Source organism: Epinephelus moara, chromosome 23 (genome assembly GCF_006386435.1).
Source record: "Epinephelus moara isolate mb chromosome 23, YSFRI_EMoa_1.0, whole genome shotgun sequence".
NCBI lineage: Eukaryota > Metazoa > Chordata > Actinopteri > Perciformes > Serranidae > Epinephelus > Epinephelus moara.
The window spans coordinates 5,977,364-6,000,343 of NC_065528.1; the positions used below are offsets into that span (position 1 = coordinate 5,977,364).

The 22,980-nt window shown below is 40.6% G+C and overlaps 1 protein-coding gene across 1 annotated transcript in view; it reads right to left on the reverse strand.

Annotated features, from left to right (window-relative positions):
* Nucleotides 1-4,484: 4,484 nt before the first annotated feature.
* The window catches only part of LOC126384738 (NXPE family member 3-like), a 19,535-nt gene continuing 1,039 nt past the window's right edge, over nucleotides 4,485-22,980 (reverse strand). Inside the window, exons 2-7 of the mRNA XM_050035992.1 lie at nucleotides 13,628-13,787; nucleotides 13,006-13,452; nucleotides 12,019-12,314; nucleotides 6,904-6,974; nucleotides 6,169-6,372; nucleotides 4,485-6,083 (exon numbers count right to left, since the gene is read on the reverse strand). Coding sequence (XP_049891949.1) covers nucleotides 5,530-6,083; nucleotides 6,169-6,372; nucleotides 6,904-6,974; nucleotides 12,019-12,314; nucleotides 13,006-13,452; nucleotides 13,628-13,729 — 1,674 coding nt within the window. The 5' untranslated portion in view covers nucleotides 13,730-13,787 and the 3' untranslated portion in view covers nucleotides 4,485-5,529. The remainder of the gene's footprint in view (nucleotides 6,084-6,168; nucleotides 6,373-6,903; nucleotides 6,975-12,018; nucleotides 12,315-13,005; nucleotides 13,453-13,627; nucleotides 13,788-22,980) is intronic.

The window sequence follows — 22,980 nt, forward strand, 5'->3', positions numbered from 1 at the left end:
GAATCTGCAGGCCAGTGGTTTCTTGTGCCGGCACGGCGGTGACAGCAGCCGTTACCTCGCGCACGAGCTCCTCAGCATCCACATCTCCAAGTGTTTGTTCCATGTTCATGCAGCTGTTTTCCAGTGTACGAGTTTCCAAAGCCTTCTTCATTTCCTTTCTTCCATATATGAAGCCAAACAGACTGTGAAATGACTCCATCAGCTTGAAACGCTCACTAGTGCCCATGATGGCAGAATCCACTAGTGGAAGGAAAACATCCCTCTTAAACAGTTCTTCTGGTGTCATTGTAAAGGAAGGATCCGCATTTTGGGACTCATACTGAAACTGGCGTTTTGGTTTTCGGCCTCGTGCAGTGGGGAAGACCATTGGAATCTCCATTTCTTCAGCGATGTCTCTGGCATCTGTCTGGGCGGATGAAAGGCCGTTCTCTCTGTATTCTGTAGATAATACTTTTTTCAATATGTCAATATGTTTTGAAGTTATACATTTTACATAAATACATCAAAATGGCAAAAGCAATTGTAACCAAACTTGGTACACATATGCAGATGCTTAGCCCAAGCTTTGCTAACCAGTCTTGGAATATTCTGTCACTAGAGGGGGCCACAAAAAAAGAGTCAGCTACAGAGATTCGTATGGTTTACACCATCTAGGGTCTAGACGCAATCGATGCATAAAATTTGGTGATGACTGCTTAAAGATGGTGTGGCTTATTACCAGTGTTGGGAGCGTTACTTTAAAACAGTAATGCAAACACAGGTATGGTGAAAAAAGAAAGAGCCTCTGAAGTTCTAAGGGGGTCCGGGGGCATGCCCCCCCGGAAGAAAAGTTTGACTATTTTAAAGTTAAAATACATCAGTCTGGTGCACTTTGAGAGCAAATTTAGGAGGCTAGATATATGAAGAACTTCGTTTCTGTAAACAATTTTGGCCACAGTAAGCTAAATATCTAAAATTTGCATTAACCAAGCTAAAAAGGCCAGAGAATGTCATGAGCAAAAGTCCCCAGTGTGCTTGACAAAGTGACAGTGTTAAAAAACAAACAAAATTAAATAAGCAATATAGGCTATATGTTAATAGGTCAGTATTAATATTTAATTGTTGAAAGTTTTCTATTTCCACACTGGTTTTAAAATAGTTTCTAACAAACAGAGAGATGGTTTATAACCACACTAAACACATATCCCAATGACGATTTTAGCTGCATTTTAATGGTGTAAACTTTATTTTATCCTCAGAGTGACAGCTGACAGTGTGGATGATTTTACACTCTGCAGCTCAGAATAACTTGAGACACCTGATAACTGGAAAAAAAAACAACTAAAGAAATAACCCACATTGTTAATTAGCTCCCGTGATTATAAATATAACATTTCGATCAGATAGACCTCATCAGTCATTAACTACTTTTACACTCTTTGGTGCGGTAGCAGAAACAGTCTGGATTTATTTTAAAGTTCTATTACAGTATGTGATATTAAGAATGATTTCATCCTGTCATCAAACTAAATACTTAAGTCATCATAATTCTTAAATGTGCCTTGTCTAACAAGTCATGTAATGACTTTGCAGCCTTCTTCACAAACAACATATTACAGATAAGACAGGCAGTGTGCAGCTCCAGCTCAGGAATGATAACACTTGTGCCTTCCTGTCCTCCGGTTAATCTAGGACATTTTAGCCTCCTAGATTACACAACTCTAACAGAAACGGTTTCAAAATTAAAGCCCACAACATGCTGCCTTGATATTCTGCCTTCAAACTTTTTTAAAACCATTTTTAACTGCATAGCTCCAGATGTACTGCAGATAATAAATACTTCTCTTAAAGCACGCCAGTTTCCCCAGGCCTTGAAAACTGCAGTAATAAAACCTCTCCTAAAAAAATCAAATCTGGACGCCACAACAATTAGTAACTATAGGCCAATATCAAATCTGCCATTTTTCATTGAAAGGGTTGTCTTTCAGCAAATCCATACTTTTATGATGCAAAACAATCTTTTTAACACATTTCAGTCTGGATTTCGGCCACATCACAGCACTGAGACCGTACTTATATAATGATGCATGCAAATCCTCTGTCCTGGTATTACTAGATCTCAGTGCTGCATTTAATACAGTTGATCATAATATACTACTTAGCAGATTGGAAAAGTGGGTGGGACTCACCGGCACTGTGCTACAATGGTTCAAATCTTACTTACAAGATAGGGCATTTTTTGGGTCAATTGGTAACCATGAATCTGAGCGAACTACGATCACATGTGGGGTTCCTCAAGGGTCCATTCTCGGACCACTTCTATTCAACATCTATATGCTACCCCTAGCCCAGATTATGGAACATCACAACATCTCCTATCATACGTATGACGACGACACACAACTCTATATCTCAGTGTCATCACACGACTACAGTCCCTTACTCTCATTGAGTAACTGTATTCATCAAATCAATGACTGGATGTGCCAGAATTTTCTCCAGCTAAATCCAGAAAAGACAGAGGTATTAATTTTTGGCCCTAGAAATGAAAGAGCAAAGATCAGCGCCCACCTTGGCTCTATGTCATTGACAGCTACAAATCAAGCCAGAAATCTTGGTGTTATTATTGACTCAGACCTGAACTTCAACAGCCATTTAAAGTTTATTACTAAATCTGCCTATTACCACCTGAAAAATATAACTAGAATTAAGGGGTTTCTGTCTAAACAAGACATGGAAAAACTTATTCATGCATTCATTTTTAGTAGGTTGGATTATTGCAATGGCTTATTTACAGGCCTTAACAAAAAATCAATCAGACAGCTGCAGCTGATTCAGAACGCTGCCGCCAGAGTCCTTACAAACACCAGGAAACTGGACCATATTACACCGGTCATTAAATCGCTACACTGGCTTCCTGTGAGTCAAAGAATAGATTTTAAAATCTTACTGCTGGTCTACAAAGCCCTAAATGGTCTCGGACCAAAATACATGCTTGATCTACTGGTTCCCTACGAAGCATCCAGACCCCTTAGGTCATCTGGAACAGGTTTGTTGTGTGTTCCAAGAACAAGAACCAAGCAAGGTGAGGCAGCATTCAGTTATTATGCTCCTCACCTGTGGAACAAACTTCCTGTAGATCTGAGGTCTGCTCAAACTGTCAGCTCCTTTAAATCAGGGCTAAAAACACTATTGTTTACTGAAGCGTACTCTTAGATTAAATACTTACCTGCTGTATTCTACTGCCCGTACTTTTTAACTACACACTGCTGATTTATGCCTTTTATTATTCTACTTCTTTTCTTATCCTGACTGTTCAATGTATTGAGCCTGTTTTTATTTTATGTTACTGTATTTTATTATTATCACTATCATTCTCAATTTCTATTTCCCTTTTTAATCTACTGTTTTTATTGTTTTAAATTGTGTCTTGTTGCTTTTAATGTCTCTGTAAAGCACTTTGAATTACCTTGTGTTGAATTGTGCTATACAAATAAACTTGCCTTGCCTTGCCTTGCCTTAGCCTACTTTTAATATTTGTAAATTATTTCTAGTCTCTACATCTGTTAAATCAGACAAGCTGATGTTCGCAAAATTATTGACAAGGATTTTTTTATCTGCTTTATATTTATATTATATATATTATATATTACATTTACTTATTTTATTCTGTTGTAGCCTATGATTACAGGCTGTTGTTACTTAGTTGAAAATAACTGTTCTGCTGTCACTGAAACAGAAGTTTTTTACAGATAGGCTATACCGTTTCATCTCATGTGAGGGTGAGTTCATGATGATGATGTCACTCCTAATTAACAACTCCGCCTCTTTCACATGAACGCGCTCATTGCTGGAAAACACAGAGATGACAACCAGCTTTGTAGTACTGGTTATCCTGGATGGGCGCTGTTAGGCTCTGTGAAGCCAGCTCACCTAAAGAAAGCCTGGCTATGTTAAACGTGCATCGTAGTACAGGCCGACCGGGGGAGAGCGAGTATCAGAGCGGAGACAGTGGAGTGACGGATCGCGGGAGAGAGAAAGGCAGGCGAGCAGTGACACGCATCCTGCGACTAGAGTTGCTTTACCTGCAACAGCTGTTTTATTTTTATTCTCCCCTTCCTCAATGCAGTTCCATCATGTACCGTGACAAAAACAGGATTTATTATGAATCGTTAAGGGCATCTGTCAGACCCCCCCCTCCAAAAAGAAAACTCCTCAGATCTATGCGAATCACACAAGTCATTCAAGTTCCCGTCAAAAAAGCGAGAATCGCCGAAAAGCGATCCCTGTTAAAAAAGTATATAGCCTAGTTATAGTTACTCGTTACTTTCCCCAAAAAGTAACTGAGTTAGTAACTGAGTTACTGCACTATAAAAGTAGGCCTAACTAATTACCTGGAAAAGTAACCAAGTGTTACTTTTTTATAAAATGCTCAAATATGTTAAATGCTTGGACACCCCCTTAATGGAAGAAAGAATAAATGAATGAATGAAAGAAGTTGCATATAAGAGCCATTTTACTTTCATATTAACAGTGCTGGTATGCTGAACAAGATCTGAATGATGAGTACATATGTCACACAGAATCTGAATCTGCACACTGCCTTTGAATCATCCCCATTGAAGTTGAATCTTTTAATCCTCACTCTTTGTACAAATCTTTATTGTATTCTTTCCATATATCTGATGGGTCGGTGCATCAAAAAAACACAAACTTATGTCAATGTTAGCTTACACTGGTGCAAGCAGTGAGACAATGTATTAATGTTAGCTAGTTGTAGAGATAACGTTATTCCCATCACAGCTTATTACATTAAATCTAAATTTCAAAAATATTTCACATTCCAAGCTTCAAAAAATCATAATAAATCACCAGAATGCCCTACAGAGCTGATAATTTTTTCAGCACATCCATTGAATTGTGACAAAAGTTTGCCTTACTGCAGCCTAAAGTCAATTCAGAAGTATGTCACTCTATATTCATAAGAATATGCCCACAGTGATATTCAATACCTTGTTGTAATTTGTACTGTGTGCACAACATTTTTTCATCAAATGTTACCAAAATCTTTGACAGTACACCTAAAACAGCAGAATGATGGGACATTTTTTCAGACTTTGGTGCTTTAAGCCCAAAATGACAAAAAAAACCCAACAGTTTTGCATATGTGATATTATTGCCTCAAGTTCATGAGAAACCAGCTGATTGATGTGTGATTTTTTTCAGAATTGTATCCCCAGTGCCTAACAGTTGTGAATATTTTAAGTTTTGTGACCTCCCTTTCTCTGCCTTTTTTTTCCCTGGGGCTGATTTGGCTTCCTGGCCTTGGAGCTGGTGGGCAGGGTTGAAGAGGTTATCAGGAAACTAACTGCACCTAGGTAGATCTCCTGTTTCTGCCCATCTGTTGTGAATTCTTGTGGTTTAGAAGTTGACATACTTTATCCTGTGCTACTTTTCCAAATGAAAATGTCCAATCCCCTGTGACAAATCTGAAATATCCAGTATCTTAAACTCAAGTAAAATGAACCACCCCCCACAACAAATGTACATCTAGTTGCCCTTTGCAGGGCATACATAGGACAAGATAACATTCATCATATTCTTAATAATAGGAGGTTGTGGGTGGAGCATGTGTGGCAGATAGTGGGCCAGGACCATCTCCCAGGCATCAATCAGATGAACATTCAGTCCTTTGAACATGAGTCTGAGCACCTTGCTGAACCGCAGTGAGAACCAGTCACTTTTTGTTTGTGCAAAATTAAGCGTCAGGCCTTGCGGGTTCCCGGTCCGGATGATGACCACTGTGCCGGGAGCCCTGTCCAGCAGCTGCACCACCGCCCTGCGGATGCTCTGCAGCCTCCGGATGTAGAGCTCCATGGGATAAGGGCCAAAGTGAGCCCAGACACAAAAAAGTACAACAGTATTGGTGCCTCCAATTAAACCATCTATTTCATTTGCAATGTAACGAAGCTCCCTGGTTGGGACAGTGACAATACGGAGAGGAGGACCATGGAAGCGGTACGTTACCCTGATGTTGTTTGCGTAGTCTAAGGCCATGTAAGGTCCAGCTCTCTTCGGGCTGTGCAGGTTGAACTCCTTAAGATCTATAAGTATGACAGAGGGACAGATTAAGCTGCAGTGTGAACAAAATCAAATTGTTGCCAGAAATCCTGTGGCTTAATCAGCTACCTGGTAGTACTGCATTGAGATATTCAAAAAACTGCCTGACGGTGGAGTCTCCATACATGTGGACCACCTTGCCTTTCAGACACGGACTGATGTCAGAGATGTTGAATTGGCGAACTGTGGGGCCATTTAATGATCGCCATGTACCCTGGTAGTAATAGCCAGAGGGTCCAGATGTCACAATGCTGCTTTTCAACTGTGGTTGATCTAAGAGGAAGTCAAAGGATATGGGTGGGTTTATTTAATCATTTATTTTGTCATTCTTGTCCACAAGTCCCATGAAAAGACCAAAACCAAGATTTCTCTCACCCCTTGACTATGCCAAACAAAATTTTCATCAGGTGATGAGCCAGTAGTTTTAAGTTACTGTCCAAAGGACTCAAGAGGTATAGAGCATCATAAAACACAGCACTGATCTCAAGAACACATACCCAAAAGCAAAATGCATAGCATGAGCCAACAAATAGCAAAACATCACAACAGATTAAATGTATTAATAGTTCAAGTGAAGGAAGAAAAAAAAGCACTGCCCTTCCAGAAACCCCAAAATCTAGTCTGGGTTTTCAATTCCAATAAATCCCCCAAACAAAATATTTTTACTTTCAGTACTACAGTCTGTTCAGTTCAGTTCAATTCCACTCACTTACAACAGTAAGCATTATTAGACCATTATTAGACCTACATACACAGACCTCACTTATTGGTCTTTGAAACTAGCTAGGAGTAATCATGCTTTACCTTTCTGTTTTGGCAACACAGTGATGCTGGCAGGTCCTGAAGCCCGAATTTCGACTTTCAAGTTGACACGACTGAAGAAAAGCACACACAATAAAACATTAATGTATTAAATATTCAGTATCTTACACATACTATAGAATTAACAACATAAAAACAAGACAGGAGGTCAAAAATCTGAAATAATTTTATTAAGTGAAAACAACAAAGCTGCCAAAAATCTATTCTGTGAGTTAAAGCTGCACTAATCAATATTTTCATGTAAATTATGGATTCAGTGAGCATGTGTGATGTGCAACTTGTCACTTGCATCATCTTCCAGCACACTGTTTTTCTGGTAGAGCAAGAGCTGCATGACCCTGACGCATAATTCATTTTATTATTTTGAGCAATTATATATATCATATTGCCTACAATGGTCTAATGGTGTCTATTGTAGTTCACTTAAATTAAATAGTTCATCCTTCTGATTATGATTGATGATCTCATAGCTGTTTTGGTGCCCCCTCCAGTACCTGATACCCTACACACAACGCATGATGTGCAGGTACATAACGCTGCTTCTGATCAACCACCTCCTTCTAAACAACAGACAAAGCTTGCAGCTGGCTGGTGAAAATAGAAGAGCATCTTGAAGCTAAATCAGATTTCCCCTCAGGAGTTAGTGGAGACCAAAGTAGAGCTAAAAAGAAAATGAATATTGGACTCACATTTGACATTATACCACCTCCAAAGGAATGCTAATGTTGCTCCACATGGGCTGGATGTTGACAGGGAACTGTTTGCTAACACGTTTATCATATCAATTTTATAAGGTGATAGTATGTCAATAGCTTTTTGTACTTCCTCCAAGTAGCAAAAAAAGTTAGCATGCATCTCAATGTTTCTCAGAAGAAAACATCCAGAATATTGTGTATGAATTTACATGATTTTATAACTTACTGTCTTTAAAATGTGAACATGTTTGGATTCAGTCTTGTCAGGAGTTAAACTTCTGAAACACCCATGAAGGACATATACACTTGATGTACTGTATTAGAAGTCACATAAGGGTTTGGTCACGTGATCCGGATCAAGATGGACACTTGAGACTTAACTCCACTCCAGGCTTCAAATAAATCTGTTACTTTCTCCTAGTAAAGTCAATACTATCAGCCGAATTGTACTTTAGAGATGCCTAGACCGCAGCGCGACAAGGACTTTCCTATTTTTTCATCGTCGGGTCTGAAGCGGCCTCAAACATCCCGAGTGAGGCCGAGCAAGGTGATGCTAACACCTCAGAGCTAATGCTAACTGACCAAGTAACTATGGAGCAGATCCTAGCTGAAATAAAGTCTGTGGCCTCCCGGGTGAACAACATGGATGAATCAGTCGGCACTCGCCTGGACATCACTGATGGCGCACTGAGCGAAATAAAAGTATCTGTCACCTCGGTGGAGAGCTCTTTATCGGCTCTCTCTAACCAAGTGATGGACCTAGAAAAGCGCATGGAAGAGGCTGAGGAGAGGGTCTCTGCTGCAGAGGACAGCCACGGTGCTCACGGCACCCGTATAGCCTCCATGGAAAAAACAGTGGAGCAGCTGCAGCTGAAAATTGACGACTTAGAACATCGTGGCCGACAAAAAAAACTGAAAATTATCAACCTTCCAGACAAAATGGAGGGCAACATCCCTCTTGCAGACTTTCTCCAGACAACATTGCTGACTTTAGTTGGCCTGCCCGCTGACTTCCCCCGCTGGAGATTGAACGCGCCCACCAAGCCCAGGCTCCTGCTCTGGCTCCAGACATGCCCCCAAGAAGCATCTTGGTGCGGTTTCTACGATATTCCCAAAGACAGGCTGTGCTCAGAGCAGCCCTGAAGAAACGTGACATCCACCATGGTGGCTCCCAACTACGGTTCTACCCTGACCTGTCTGCGGAGGTCCTGCGAAGGCTGCGAGAGTTCAACACCGTGGGGAAAACGCTGGCCCGTCATAATAAGTACCGTGGACTTGTCTACGTAGCCCGCCTCTGGTGTCTCCACGAAGGGCAGTTGCGCCTTTTTGACACCCCTGAGAACCCATCATGCTACATTCCTGGATACTCTCTAATGTTACCAGTGAGAGATGAAGAAAGATGGACCTCATGTATACTAAGCCCCCACTGAACACTGTGCACTGTGATTCAATTTGTAGCTCTCTACCTGGGAAATAAGGTGATTTCAGTTTCTTTTTTTCCCCTCACCTTTTCGCCCTTTATAACACAGAATGCATAAAAACTGTTCATTTTGCATTGTACTCAGTTTGATCTCACACTCTACTACAGTGCTTTTTCTTCTCCATGATGTTTTCTTACAAATACAGCACTTGCATTTTGAATTTAGCTTTAATAGTTCATATGCTCTTGTATCAGCCTTGTGTGTAGTCTTTATTTAAGGTCAATTTTGCACAAATGTTGTGGTCCAAGCACAATTTGGGAACCCATCACAGTTTCAGTTTCTCAGTGGTGTTCATTATTCAGCCTGGAGTATGGACACTGTTTCAGGTGTCTTAGTTGTGATCTAACTGCTAAATCAGGATTTGGACTATGCTTAGATTGCCCAGTGACTTCTTCTGGGGTAGTTTTTTCCTGTCATTTGGGGACAGGATAGGGGAGGGTAAACGCTGCTGTTCAAGATTTTTGTGTTTTATTTTCCTTCTGTTAAACGACTGGAGCCCAGGTTTACTCTTTTATATAACTTCTTGCACCCTGATTAATTCTTCTGCACTCAGCACCTGTTATTCAATTATTTTCCAGCTTTGTGGCTCTCATGTCAATTTTTTTTTAACATATTTGAAAAAACAAAAATCTGATACAGCATTACTTCAGGAAACTAGGCTGATACAGAACATCTGAAACTTAAGAGGGACTGGGTAGGCAAAGTTCACTTCTCCTCCCAGTCACAGAACAAGAAAGGCACAGCCATTCTCATAAATAGGAGATTATGACTATGACTAAGACTATGTGGGTTGGAAACAACACCTCCAGTACCATCTCCCTGAGCACTGGCTCCCCCCAGGGGTGTGTCTTGAGCCCTCTACTGTTATGACACACAACTGCCACACCCAATATCCAGCTAATTACATCATAAAGTACGCAGATGACACAACAGTAGTGGGTCTCACTCAAGACGGAGAGGAGCTCGCCTATAGGGAGGAGGTGAGGCAGTTGGTGGATTGGTGCAACACCAACAACCGGGTCCTGAACGTTGAGAAAACAAAAGAGCTCATCATGAACTTCAGAAAGAACCGGCCCAGTCATACACCACTCCACATCAACAACTCTACAGTAGAGGTAGTCAAAAGCACTAAGTTCCTGGGGGTTCAGTTAACGGACAATCTAACCTGGTCACTTCACACCACAACCCTTGCAAAGGAAGCCCAGCAGCGCCTACACTTTCTGCAACGGATAAGGAGATCACACCTACCCCCTCCGATCCTCACCACTTTTTACAGGAGCACCATAGAGAGTGTGCTGACCAGTTGCATCTCTGTCTGGTGTGGGGCCTGCAAGGCAGCTGACTGGAAAGCCGTGCAGAGGGTGGTGAGGACAGCAGAAAAAATCGTAGGGACTCCTCTTTCCCCTATCCAGGACATTGCCCATAAGCCCTGCCTGACCAGGGCCCAGAGTATTGCCCATGACCCCACCCACCCTCACCATGTACTGTTAACCCTGTTGGCCTCAGGGAAGAGATACTCCAGTATTCACACTGGGAACATGTCTAAATTGCTTTTTGTGCCATTTTAGCTATTAGTAGTACTTTTTAACTTAAGATATTTTAATCAATTTATTATTTATTCATTCTGCCTAAGCACTTTGCAGCCCTGAAAATGCACCTTTTTTTAATCATCAGGAAACGTGAGCCAAGGCAACGTGATTTCGTTCACCTGCACTGCTCTATGTGTCTGCAAGAATGACAATAAAGTCTTCTTCTATTCTATTCTATTCTATTCTATTCTATTCTATTCTATCAGAACTAACCCTGATATATCTCGAATTAGGTGAAGAAAACCACATTATCTCCTTATTCGCAGACAATGTTCTTTTATATCTGAATAATCCTAAGAAATCAATTCAGTTCGGAGTTGGGTTTTAAGATTGACCTAGGGAAGTCGGTCGCTACTCCCCTTTAATATCCCCTAGGATATGTCAATGCAATATCCTTTTCGGTTGTCCAAGAGGGGTTTTCAAATATTTAGATATCTTTGTCACTGTTCTTGTCATTACTTTATTCTGATTCTTCAGGCTATGACTGTCTGAAGCTGTTGTGGGAGTGCGATGTGGAGGTGACGTTGAGTCCTGCAGACCGGTACAAGGTCTGCAGTGGGGTTTTCCCTAAATGTACTTCAATCTCTATACATGAACAAAATTTTTAATTTTTAACCGAACTTATTACACACCTGTTCACCTCCAGAGAATGTTCCTGACACCTCCAATCTTTGTTATATATGTAAAATACACAAAGGTACATTTATCCACCTGTTTTAGTCATGTGACCGCATCCAGACTTTCTGGAAAGTGGTTCGCTCTGTAATGCAGGAGGTCACTGATAAACAGTTTTCACTAAGTCCTTCTTTCTGTCTTCTAAACCATACTCCAGACAATTTTTCTGACACAGATACCAAATCTCTGTTAATAATTCTTTTGTTTCTGGCTAAAAAATGTATCTTGCTGTGGTGGTCAGCTCCCCAGGTCCCTACAGTCGACATGTGGATATCGCAGATTTCTGCTCTTATTCCTCGAGAAGCAGACTCATGACCTTAAACAAATCGGACAGACTTTGGAAGATCTGGGAACCATTGCACTTCTTCCTACAGAAACTATAACTCATCATCTGTCCCTGGAAGATGAGGGCTGACTGCCCTTTCATTTATTTCATATGTGCTACTCATTTACCTGTCTCCTTATGTAATATATATATAAAAATTGCAGCACTCACTGTTAGTTTGGGGTGGGACTTTTTTTGTTCTGTATGTTTTGTTGTTGCCTGTTTTGTTTTTCTGTTGTTTGTGCTTATAAAATTGAAAAACCAATGCAAAGGGTATTTATAAAAAAAAAGAAGTCACATAAAATGTTAGTCCTGTCTTTCTGCTCCCTCACCTTTGAAAGAGCTTCGTCTCATTTCCCTTAATTATGTAGTTGACTCCTCCTGTGAAGTGGTTGATCCTGGCATTACAGCTCAGGTTCTTTGGCTTGTAGCAGAACCAAGGGTCGCCTGTATGACGGTCAGTGAAGTTGCACAGCGGCTGCTGGGTTGGACGTAGGCAGATGTCACAGATGGTAGTTTCAGAGAGTGAGCCTGAGCGGAAGAGGCTCTTGAAGAAAACCCTATCGGGCTGTTCTCTGTTTATCCTGTTCAGCACTGTGATAGCCTCATTAGGGTGAACCAGCATCACCTGATTGGATAGAGAACCAGAGTTTTCACTACGTCCAATTGCTTTCAGTCATATCAACAAAGACAAATTAAGTGGATACCGCTTAAAGCTCCATACTTTGACACATCTAAAAGATTTGTATCTACATAAACAAGATTGATCTTCAGATGACAGTCTCTGGAAAATCATCACAAATCATATCGCAGGACATTCTTCTCTGGATGCCTTCAGTTTCCTCATTAATCGCCATAAACTCAGCCATGTTGCCGTTAAAATGCAGTCAATGTTTCTATCCTTACTTTGGTTTCTAAGGTCCTCTGTGCAACAGTTTAATCAACTTTAAGCAATTCCTTGAGTATAAGACCAAGATCAGGAGAAAAACTTAAGAAAATCTTAAAGAGAACACTTAAGGATGTTTTGTGCAACTGGTTTTATTTAAAGGAAATTTTAACTCAGATTTACAGGAAAACCTTTACTTGAGCTGCTTTGTGCAACCAGCCATAGCTTTTTTCTAAAATGAAAATGTATCATTGTCTCTAAAATTAGGTTGCTAAATCTGCCACTGTCATCATTAAAAATGGCACATGTGCTGTGCAAGACGTGAAAGTTAACAGGCAAAGCAACAGGCAGAGCTTAGTGACCAGTCATTTAGAAGACAGATAGAAAACACCATCAATACAACCACATTTAACATGACAGGCTTTAGCATCACCTTAACCTGCGCGTCTCCTTCCCAGGGTAAAGAGAATACAGCAGAGTAGCTCCCATTGAGATGATCCACCACTTGCCCAGCTACACCTGCAACAAGCTTCAGGTTGTGGAGCCGGGCGAGTAAGAAGTCCCCCCCATACTTCTTGGGACGACCATGGAAGTCAGACATTTCTATCATAACCTCCAGCTGATCCCCTACATGCCACTGTCCTCCTCCCCTCCTTGGGAGAATGGTGAAGGTGCTGTGAGCTGGATCACTGGTCTGCTCCAGGGAAACAGGAGCTGGCAAAGGTGGATTTTCAGGCCAAGCAATGGAGTCTAGTAGGAGGCGTTCCTCCAGAGCGTCCTCACCGGAGAGTGGCTGGAAGGTGCAGAAGCTGTGATTCACATCTGGGTCAGTGGAAATGTTTGTGACGTTGGTGGTGGAGTGTATTTTATGCTGAAACTGCTGGGGGGGTCAAGAGAGAGATGGTGACAAAAATGCATCAAACAAATGCACTAAAAGCACATTAACTAAAAAAGCAAAAAGAAATAGGCACTGGAACACACATTTGAAAACAATATGCTGAAAACTGTGTAAAGTTAAACATTTCAAATAGGGTCCAGTCTTTGAGGGTTCTCACCTCCAGGACCTCCATGTTACGTAGCCCAAAGATTAAGGCAGCCACAGCCAGAAAGAGGAAGATGACGCTGAACTCCCTTCTTGTACAAGCTCTGGTCTTCATGATAGTCTTCAGCTATGGCTGCAGCACTACGACCACTTCCTCTGGCGCTGGATCAAAACTTAAACAAAAAACAACAACAGGGTAACAACACCTTTGATGCTAAAGAATATTACTGCTATTGTTACTAAAAGCAAAGACAGAAAATTACATATACCTGCTGGCAACCAGCAAAATGTATCCTCAAGAGAAGAAAAGCTGAGGAGGGACTGCCCCTCGTCAGTCATACCTGTGTGCTGATGATGGCTCTTGCTTGCAAGCCAGAAAATTAAGAGCCTTAGACAAATATTGTTTTATAAGTATTGCATTGCTTACTCTCGGCAAACCTAGACAAACACTGATTTTTAGTTCCCATGACACTTCACATAATTCTCTTTATTTTTTTTAGCGACACAAGCAGTGTGAGTCCACACCTTTGGTACAGACTGAAACTCAACAAATATTTTATGAATTGTCATGAAACATGATATGGCTCCCAGATGACAAAGTCTCATGACTTAAGTGATCCCCTGTCTTTTCTGTAGTGCTACTGTGAGGTTTTATGTATCCAGTGAAATAACTCAACCTATATTAGATGGACTGGCACACAATTTCACACTCATTCTCTGACGATGACTTCAGTGATGTCCTGACTTCTCCTCTCGCAAAATTTGTGGTAGTAAGTGAAATGTCCTAACAACTACTGGTTGGTTTGGTTTGCCTTAAGGACATTTACCTATGTACTGTGGTGGATACCTGAGGCCAGCTAAGCGTTCTGCCTTTATCTGCTTGGCCATCAGTGCTTTTAAGAGAGTAACCTCGTTGGAAAGCCGTGAAGTGGCCAACACCACTGGAGCTGAAAACGACAGCCTCCCAGGGAAAGACCCTTGCAAAATCTAAATTCTAACATACTCATTAATATTGCTACAAGAATTAACTACAAAGAAGATGGCAAAATCAGAGATGGCCACTGAGAGAGATCTTCTGACCACATGTGGTTTGCTTGGAAAAACAAGAGGAACTTTTGAAATGGAAACTTTCAGGTTCCTGTCTGAGTGTTGTTTTGTCAAAAGCCAAATTAGAATATATGTGTATGTAATCTATGCTGTGTAAAGTTGCAGAGTTAGTAAAGGATGTTAAATGGTATAAAAAACTGTGTGAAGCATCAGCTAACTAACATCAACTTTGCTTTGACAATGCCAACCACCCAATATCCTTACTACAAAGACAATGCAACACTAAACTCATTGAATGACATTATATTAATGTCTGTGCATTGACAGAAGTTAAGCAGTCTTGCGTAGCCTGAATACATCTTACAATAGTATAGATCTTTACACCGCACATGTAAGTGAGACAGACTCTTCTCCTGCTCATTACTGTGCACAAATGTACGGTATGTAGTTAGGTGCTTTTTTTTTTTTCTTTTGCACAAGCACTTTGCACGTGCCAACGTCAGTGGCTTAGTGGTTAGAGCAGGCGCCACATGTACAAGGCTGCTGCCGCAGCGGCCCGGGTTCAACTCCAGCCTGTGGCCCTTTGCTGCAGGTCATTCCCCCTCTCTCTCTCCCCCTTTCATGCTTAGCTGTCCTATCAATTAAAAGGCAAAGTGCCCCCCAAAAATTTGGGCAGACTTCCTTCTTATTTAAGTTCACTATTAAGCTGGAAACAAGGAAGTCACAATCTCCGCTCAATGGACATTTTGAAACTGGTTGTTCCAAAGGTAAGGACTGAATTAGGAAAGAAGTCTTATAGGTTTTCAGCGCCTGATGTTTGGAACAAGCTTCAGTCTGAACTACATTTACACACACTGGTTCCTTTGACTGATTTTAAAGAGAGAATGAAATCCTTGGAGTCTAGGCTTTCAGTCTGTAAATGTTTTATCTGATTGTATGACTGTTTGTTCTGTGTTTGTAAATATTTTTCTAATTATTCTCAACTCTAACTATGTGACTGTATCGCTGCTGTCTTGGCCAGGTCTCCTTTGAAAAAGAAAAAGAAGGTTGTATAAATAAAAATCGGGTTGTGAGCGCGCTGAAGCTGAGTTGCAGGTGGCACCCTGTACGGTAGCCTTGGCCAACACTGTGTGAACGTCTGTGTGAATGGGTGAATGTTGCTCATAGTGTAAAACGCGCTTTGAGTAGTTGGAAGACTAAAATGGTGCCATACAAGTGCAAGTCCATTTACCCTTTACCAGCAGGCTCTTGTAGAGTAAAATCACATGACAACACACAACAACCTTCGAGGGATATTTCTTCTGTTGGTGCACTGGCAGAAATGGAGCGGTGTTAATCAGTGTGGATGAATGAAAAATGAATACAATAAACAGCTTATTTCAGGTGCACGTTACATGACCTGGTAAATGTAATAATATTACACAAAAACCCATCAGTTATGCGTTATATTATGTCGTTACTGCTAAAATGAAACATATTACTGTAATGCATTACTTTTGTAACATGTTTGCCCGACACGAAATAAGTAACATTTTACGTAACGTAATGTCTTTTTTTATTTACGTAGTGACGCACGTGTGTAGGCTAACAGCTACATGTGATGCTGGTAAGCTAGCCCTCAACATGTCAGCCCACGGCAAAAAGAGAAAAATTGATACAGAATGCCACGTTTTCAACAAGACATGGACTGCTAAATATTTATTTACAGAAGTCAAAGGTAAAGCCGTGTGCTTAGTTTGTGGTGTACAGTTCGCCGTGTTCAAGGATTACAATTTGAATCGCCACTACGTGACCAAACACGAGGAGAAATACAAGAACTTGTCTGATCAAGAGCGCGCAAGGGAGTCGGATGCTTTGCTAGCTAAGCTGCAAAACCAACAAGGACTTTTTACTAAACTTTGCACATCCAGAGATGCAGCTGTCAAGACATGTTATGTCATATCCCACAAAATCGCTAGAAAAAGTAAACTGTTTTCTGACGGGGAGTTTATTAAGGAGTGTTTGCTGCCCTAATATGCCCGGAGAAAAAGGGAGCTTTTGAGAACGTGCCCCCCTCTCATGACGGACTGTAACGAGGAGGGTTGAGGACATCGCGGGGAATCTAGCACTTCAGCTGAAGAAGAGAGCGGTCAGCTTCGACTATTTTTCCCTGGCTTTGGATGAGAGCTGCGATGTACGTGACACTGCCCCGCTACTCATTTTCATACGTGGAATATCTACGGACTTTAAAATCACGGAGGAGCTGGCAGCCATGCAGTCAATGAAAGTGACAACAACCGGGAGTGATTTATTCACGGAGGTAAATGCATGTTTGGGACTAAAATGGGACAAGCTGGCAGGTGTGACAACGGATGGTTGTCCAAATCTGACGGGGAAAAATGTTGGACTTTTGAAGAGAATGCAGGATAAAGTGACAGAAAGTAACCCTGAGCAGAAATTGACATTTTTGCATTGTATTATACATCAGGAAGTGTTGTGTAAGTCAGTGTTAAAAATGAACCATGTTGTTCATGTTGTAACTAAAACAGTTAACTTCATCAGGGCAAGAGCATTGAATCACAGACAGTTTGTTTCACTTTTGGAGGAAAGTGAGACTGAACATTGTGACATAGGCTTCCACACAGCTGTCAGGTGGCTCAGCCTGGGAAAAGTACCGAGAAGTTTCTGGGACCTGAGAGAAGAGATTCACGAGTTCTGTGTGAAGAAAGGAAATGACATTCCACAGCTTTCAGATGCAGACTGGATTGCAGACCATGGTTTTGCTGTAGATGTGACTGAACTAAATGTCAAACTGCAGTGCAGAGGCCTTTTTGTACATGAAATGTACAGCGCAGTAAAGGCTTTCATGAGGAAGTTGCAGCTTCTCTCAAGCCAAATGAAGGACAACATTCTCACCCACCTGCCAACACTGAAGGAAGCCACAGAATCAGCTGATCACCTCGACAAGTACTCATCCATGTTGGAAGCACTGCATGGTGAGTTTTCAAGGTGATTTCAGGACTTTAAAACAGTTGAGAGTGAAATGCACATGGTTTCTTCTCCTTTCACCTGCAGTGTGGAGAATGCACCCAGTGATGTTCAGATGGAAATGATTGACCTGCAGTCTGACACACTTCTGGCAGAGCACTTTAGGTCAGTCTCACTGCTTGACTTCTACTCTTCCCGCAAAGAGGAGAACTTTCCACACATGAGGAGGCATGCTCAGAAGATTCTAGTCGTCTTTGGATCTACCTAGGTATGTGAACAGACATTCTCAGTGATGATTCAACAAATCCAGATACAGAAAATTAATACTGAGCAGAATTAAGTTCAAGTTATTGTTGGTTCGGCCCTCCAACACAACTCAGTTTTCTTATGTGGCCCCTTTTAAAAATTAATTGCCCACCCCTGGGCTGGAGGGTGTTGAGGTCTTCATGGATGACATCCAGGTGTATGGGGCCACAGAGGCAGAGCATGACAGCTGCCTGGAGAAGGTAATGCACTGCACTGAGTCAGCTGGTCTGGAGCTCAACAGAGAAAATGCATGGGGTTGGAGTCACACACAGCAAACAGCCTTTGAATGCATTAAGGAACTGTTGACAACCGCACCTGTACTAGCCTACTACGATGTCAACAAGCCCACTGCTGTGTCAGCTGATGCAAGCAGTTATGGACTAGGGTGCGTACTACTTCAGCTCCACGGGGAGCAGTGGAAACCTGTGGTGTATTGCTCCAGGCACCTTGCAGAAGCAGAAACCTGCTATGCCCAGATTGAATAGGAAGCTCTGGCAGGTGTGTTGGCGTGCAAGAAGTTTGACAGGTATCTCACTGGACTGGAGCAGCTGAAGCTAGTAACTGACCAAGCTGCTTGTACCCCTCATTAACAGCCATAGCCTGGACAATGTACCTCTGTGATGTCAGCATCTTCTCATGAGGCTCATAAGATTTAACCCAGTAGCAGAGTACACTCCAGGAAAAACCATCATTGTTGCAAACACCCTGTCACACAGCCCACTGGCTAGCACATGTCTTGTGGCATACAACTTGGCTAGTGTGATACCAAAAATAAGTATACTTGAAGTTCATTTTCTCAAGTATACTTAAGTAAACTTTAAGTGTACTTCCCAAGTATACTTTATAGCATTTATATCAATGTACTAGTAGTATATTTACACATGTACATATGTAATACTTGTATACTAAAAGTGTCCTAATTTGGCCCACTTTTAAGTATACTTAAGTAAACTCTGACTATACTTGAAATAGTAATAATAATAGTAAATGCTGAGTATACTTAAAAGTATGCTATGAGTGAACTTGTAGTGTACTACTCGTACTTATAGTATACTACTGTTGTACTTGAACTGTACTATTCGTATACTTAAAGTATACCATTCATATACTCAAATTATTCTTTGTGTATACTTAAAGTACACTACTCCTATACTTAAAATGCACTATTCTTAATTTTTTTAATTCTTAATTTTATATACGTTATTAATTCCCCTTGCTCAATGGCACCTCGGCAGTGCCCAGGAGGCGATCTGGCACCTCTCCAGCCACCAGTCCATACTCCATATTTGGTCCGGACGGGGACTTGAGCAGGCGACCCTCCGGTTCCCAACCCAAGTCCCTATGGACTGAGCTACTGCTGCCCCATTATACTTAACATGTACTCAAATATGTACTCAGTACTCAATACTCAAATAATACTTTGTGTATACTTAAAGTACACAATTCGAATACTTACATTATACTATTCTAATACTAACGGTATACTACTGTTATACTTGAATTGCACTATTTTTATACTTAATACATACTCAAATTATACTTTGCCTGTACTTAGAGTACACTACTCCTACACTTACATTATACTTGAATTGCACTATTCATAAACTCAAATTATACTTTGCATATACTTAAAAGTACATTGCACCTATACTTACATTATACTACACTTTTCTTATTTTTTCACTTTTCACTATTCTTATACTTAAATTATACTATTCCTATGTACAGTACACTAACCTTATACTCACATTTTACTTTTCTTATACCCAAAGTATACTCCTCTTACTCAGTGTACTACTCTTATGTTTACCATACTAAAATAATGAATAAAACTCTTCTCAAGAATCCTGCTGTCTGATTTTTTTTGTTAAGGAACTAATTGTAAAGATGATGATGAAGTAATGAAAGACTACTCATTATGTGTCACTTTACTTTAGGACATAAAAAGGTTAACTAATGGACAGGTTATTGAGTAATGATTCTGTACTGATGAAGTAACTAGTTCACTAATTATTAAGTCGTGATTAACTCCTCTATGAAATTTGATCATGAGTTAATGAGGAACTGACCATTAACTAATAGTTAGTTCCTCATTAGTAACTCAGTAACTACTCCTCTGAAATTTGATCATGAGTTACTGAAGAACTGACCATTAACTAATTAATAGTTCCTCTTTCGTTCCTCATTAGTTCCTCAGTAACTACTCTAATTTTGTGTACCTTATTGTAAAGTGTTACCGAACTGTCTTGTTTTGAGTTTACATTCACATTTACATTTATGATAGGAGCTGTCGAGAAAGCCATTTTCAGTTGCAGAGTGTCTTTGATGTTATTGAGACAATAACACAAAAAAGGGGAGATGTCATATAAACATGAGTAATGTGCCTGCGCACTACTAAGTGTTATACGGTAACACAGTTGCAGTGAAGTCTAATAAGAGGCTACAAGATCTTGCATGTTATCGCAAGTGTATGTATGCCCTGTACCCATGCTACCAAGCATGTTCACTAAAAAAATATAGCTTTGGCTAAAGTTACATCGCCTCCTGTGTAATCATTTCACACTTATTATACCCTTATTTAGAATTTGTTCATCAGGGACAGGCTGGTGAAAAGGACTGGAGTACCGAGGAGATGGCACCACTGGGCCAGTTAGGCAGCCTTAGGGTTGGGTGTTGTTTGGCTACCAGTTACCAGCTACCATGCTTGTATGCTTTATTTGTTTTCTGTAAATAAGCGTTAACTATTGTTCATATTCATATTTAACATTTGTCCTGCTCTTTTTTTCCCTGGTTTAATTTCATTGTTACTCTCCTGTTCCCCTGGGTGTAATCTGGAAATGCAGCACTGGTCAAAACTCTTTTTTTTTGTATCATAAAGAGTACATCCGCAGTGTAAGACAGTTCAGACAACCTGATCTCATGGTCTCTACTATAAAGTTATGGAGTTTGGGTTACCATTTCAGCAGACATGCAGCAATAACAGGCAACAACTCTTTTGTAAATCCTTTGATGCAATGTTCAGGGGTACTACAGCAGTGTGCCAAGTTTAGTTTAGCTGGTCCTTTGTATGCACAGATACTTTTGTGTCCACTTGTGGTAAATGTCGTAAAGCTAAGAAACATATAGAAACACCTAAATGCCATTCTGTGCAGCTACAAACAGAAGAAAATATGAGGGAACATATACATTACATACATATAATTAATCCAAATTATGACTACTACAAATAACTACTGAAGCATTCGTGGGAAGAGTGTACAAACATATACTGTCTTTATTTAATAACTGCAAACTTGGCAATTATTATATTACAGGTTAGCACCTACATTGTCAACATCCAATGGCTTTCCTTTTACTGGAGGCAACTGGGAAAAATCTCCAACAGCTACCACATTTAAATGACAGAATGGAGGAAAAATATAATAGCAATATATGTCATCAGTTTCAGATCAACCATGGATATTTCATGAAGATAAAATCTGCAGGTTGCTACAACTGCACTTTTCTCAACCTGTCACAAAAACGTGGAACTGGTTTTTACAACATTTCTTGCCTAAGCACCATTGATTAATTATTATTAATAATTATCAATTATTCCCAGTAGTCATTTTGATACTTTAATTGGAGGCCTGTTACAAGGTCAGGTCCCAACAGTACTATAAAGTTTATCCTGGTAAAAGGCCCTTCTCCTCATCTTCCAGGCAGTGCTGGAAAATAAGAACAGTTACTTGAAGACTGTACTCAAGTACAGTTTTGAGGTACAGCAGGCAAGTTCAAAGTCTGGCCCGGGGGCCAATCATGGTTTGCAGACTGATTTTTAATGGCATACAGCTTGTTGTTCAAAATATAATATGTAACCTGCCACACAATATTGGTTAATAAAGCAAGACTAGTCCATACCCATTGAGTGCACAGTTGCCCACGTACAGTTTGACATGGTGTGTGTTTGGGATACAGGTCATAGGAAATTGCAGATTAAATAGTCAACTGAATTATGATTAAGAAGAGCAATGCATTCAGACAGAGTTTTTGTGAATTTGATGGTACGATTGCTTTATTGAAAGTACAGTAGTACCATTGCCAATAGTGGGATAGTAATGGAATATAGGTGTGTTGCTTATGCATTTAAGACATGAACTGTGTGACATATATAATGGAAAACTACAGTGTTGATTTAACTGATTGAAATGTGCTTCCTTTACAGAGTGGAGAAGTACAGAAGGAGAAGTATAGTGATGTAACGGATGAGCTCACGTAATCACATGCAGCTAGAATAGATAATAATGATCATGTATGGCAGAAAGAACAGAGCTTGTTGTATTCAGATAATTCTGTACATTGGGAGTGGGGAAGTGTTGCTCTTGTCTTCTCAAAACAGGAAGAATCAGCCCCAACGAGTCAGATCAACACGAGGCAGCTGTGTAAGAGAATGAGGAAGCAGGCAGCGAGCAACCAATGAGAAGACTGAACCACGCCCGTGCACAATGACACTCTGTTACGCCAAAATATACTGGGTCAGGGAGAAACAGGAGGTCAGACTTCGTGAACTGACAGACTTTGTTGTTCGTCAGGAACGTGTAGATCAGACCCAGAGCTCTGTAACTTTATTCCTTTACTGCTTAATAAACCTACTGATTGAGACCGAATATCTTCTCTATTCTCTTCATTGAAGAACACGCAGGACCAGGCTCTCACATAGTCAACACTGAGTGATAGAGTGAGCCAAAATCCAACAATAGTTAGTGGGCTAAAGCTGTACATTAGTAGTTAAGGTAGCACGTTGAAAGGCAGATAGTTAAAGTGTTTATATGTTGGATTGACTTAAAAGTGGGGCACACTGGTAGATAGACTGACTGACAGTTTCCGTGATTATGTACAGCATACCATACCATGACTTAGTCATACCAAAAATTAGAAAAAAAACAAACATTCAGCCACAGGGGGAGCCACAGCGATCGGTTGCATTTTAGCCATTTTTAAGCATTTTTCTGTTGTTATAGCGCCACCCAGTTGCCAATTAGAGTTAAATTTCTCCAGTCACCTTGA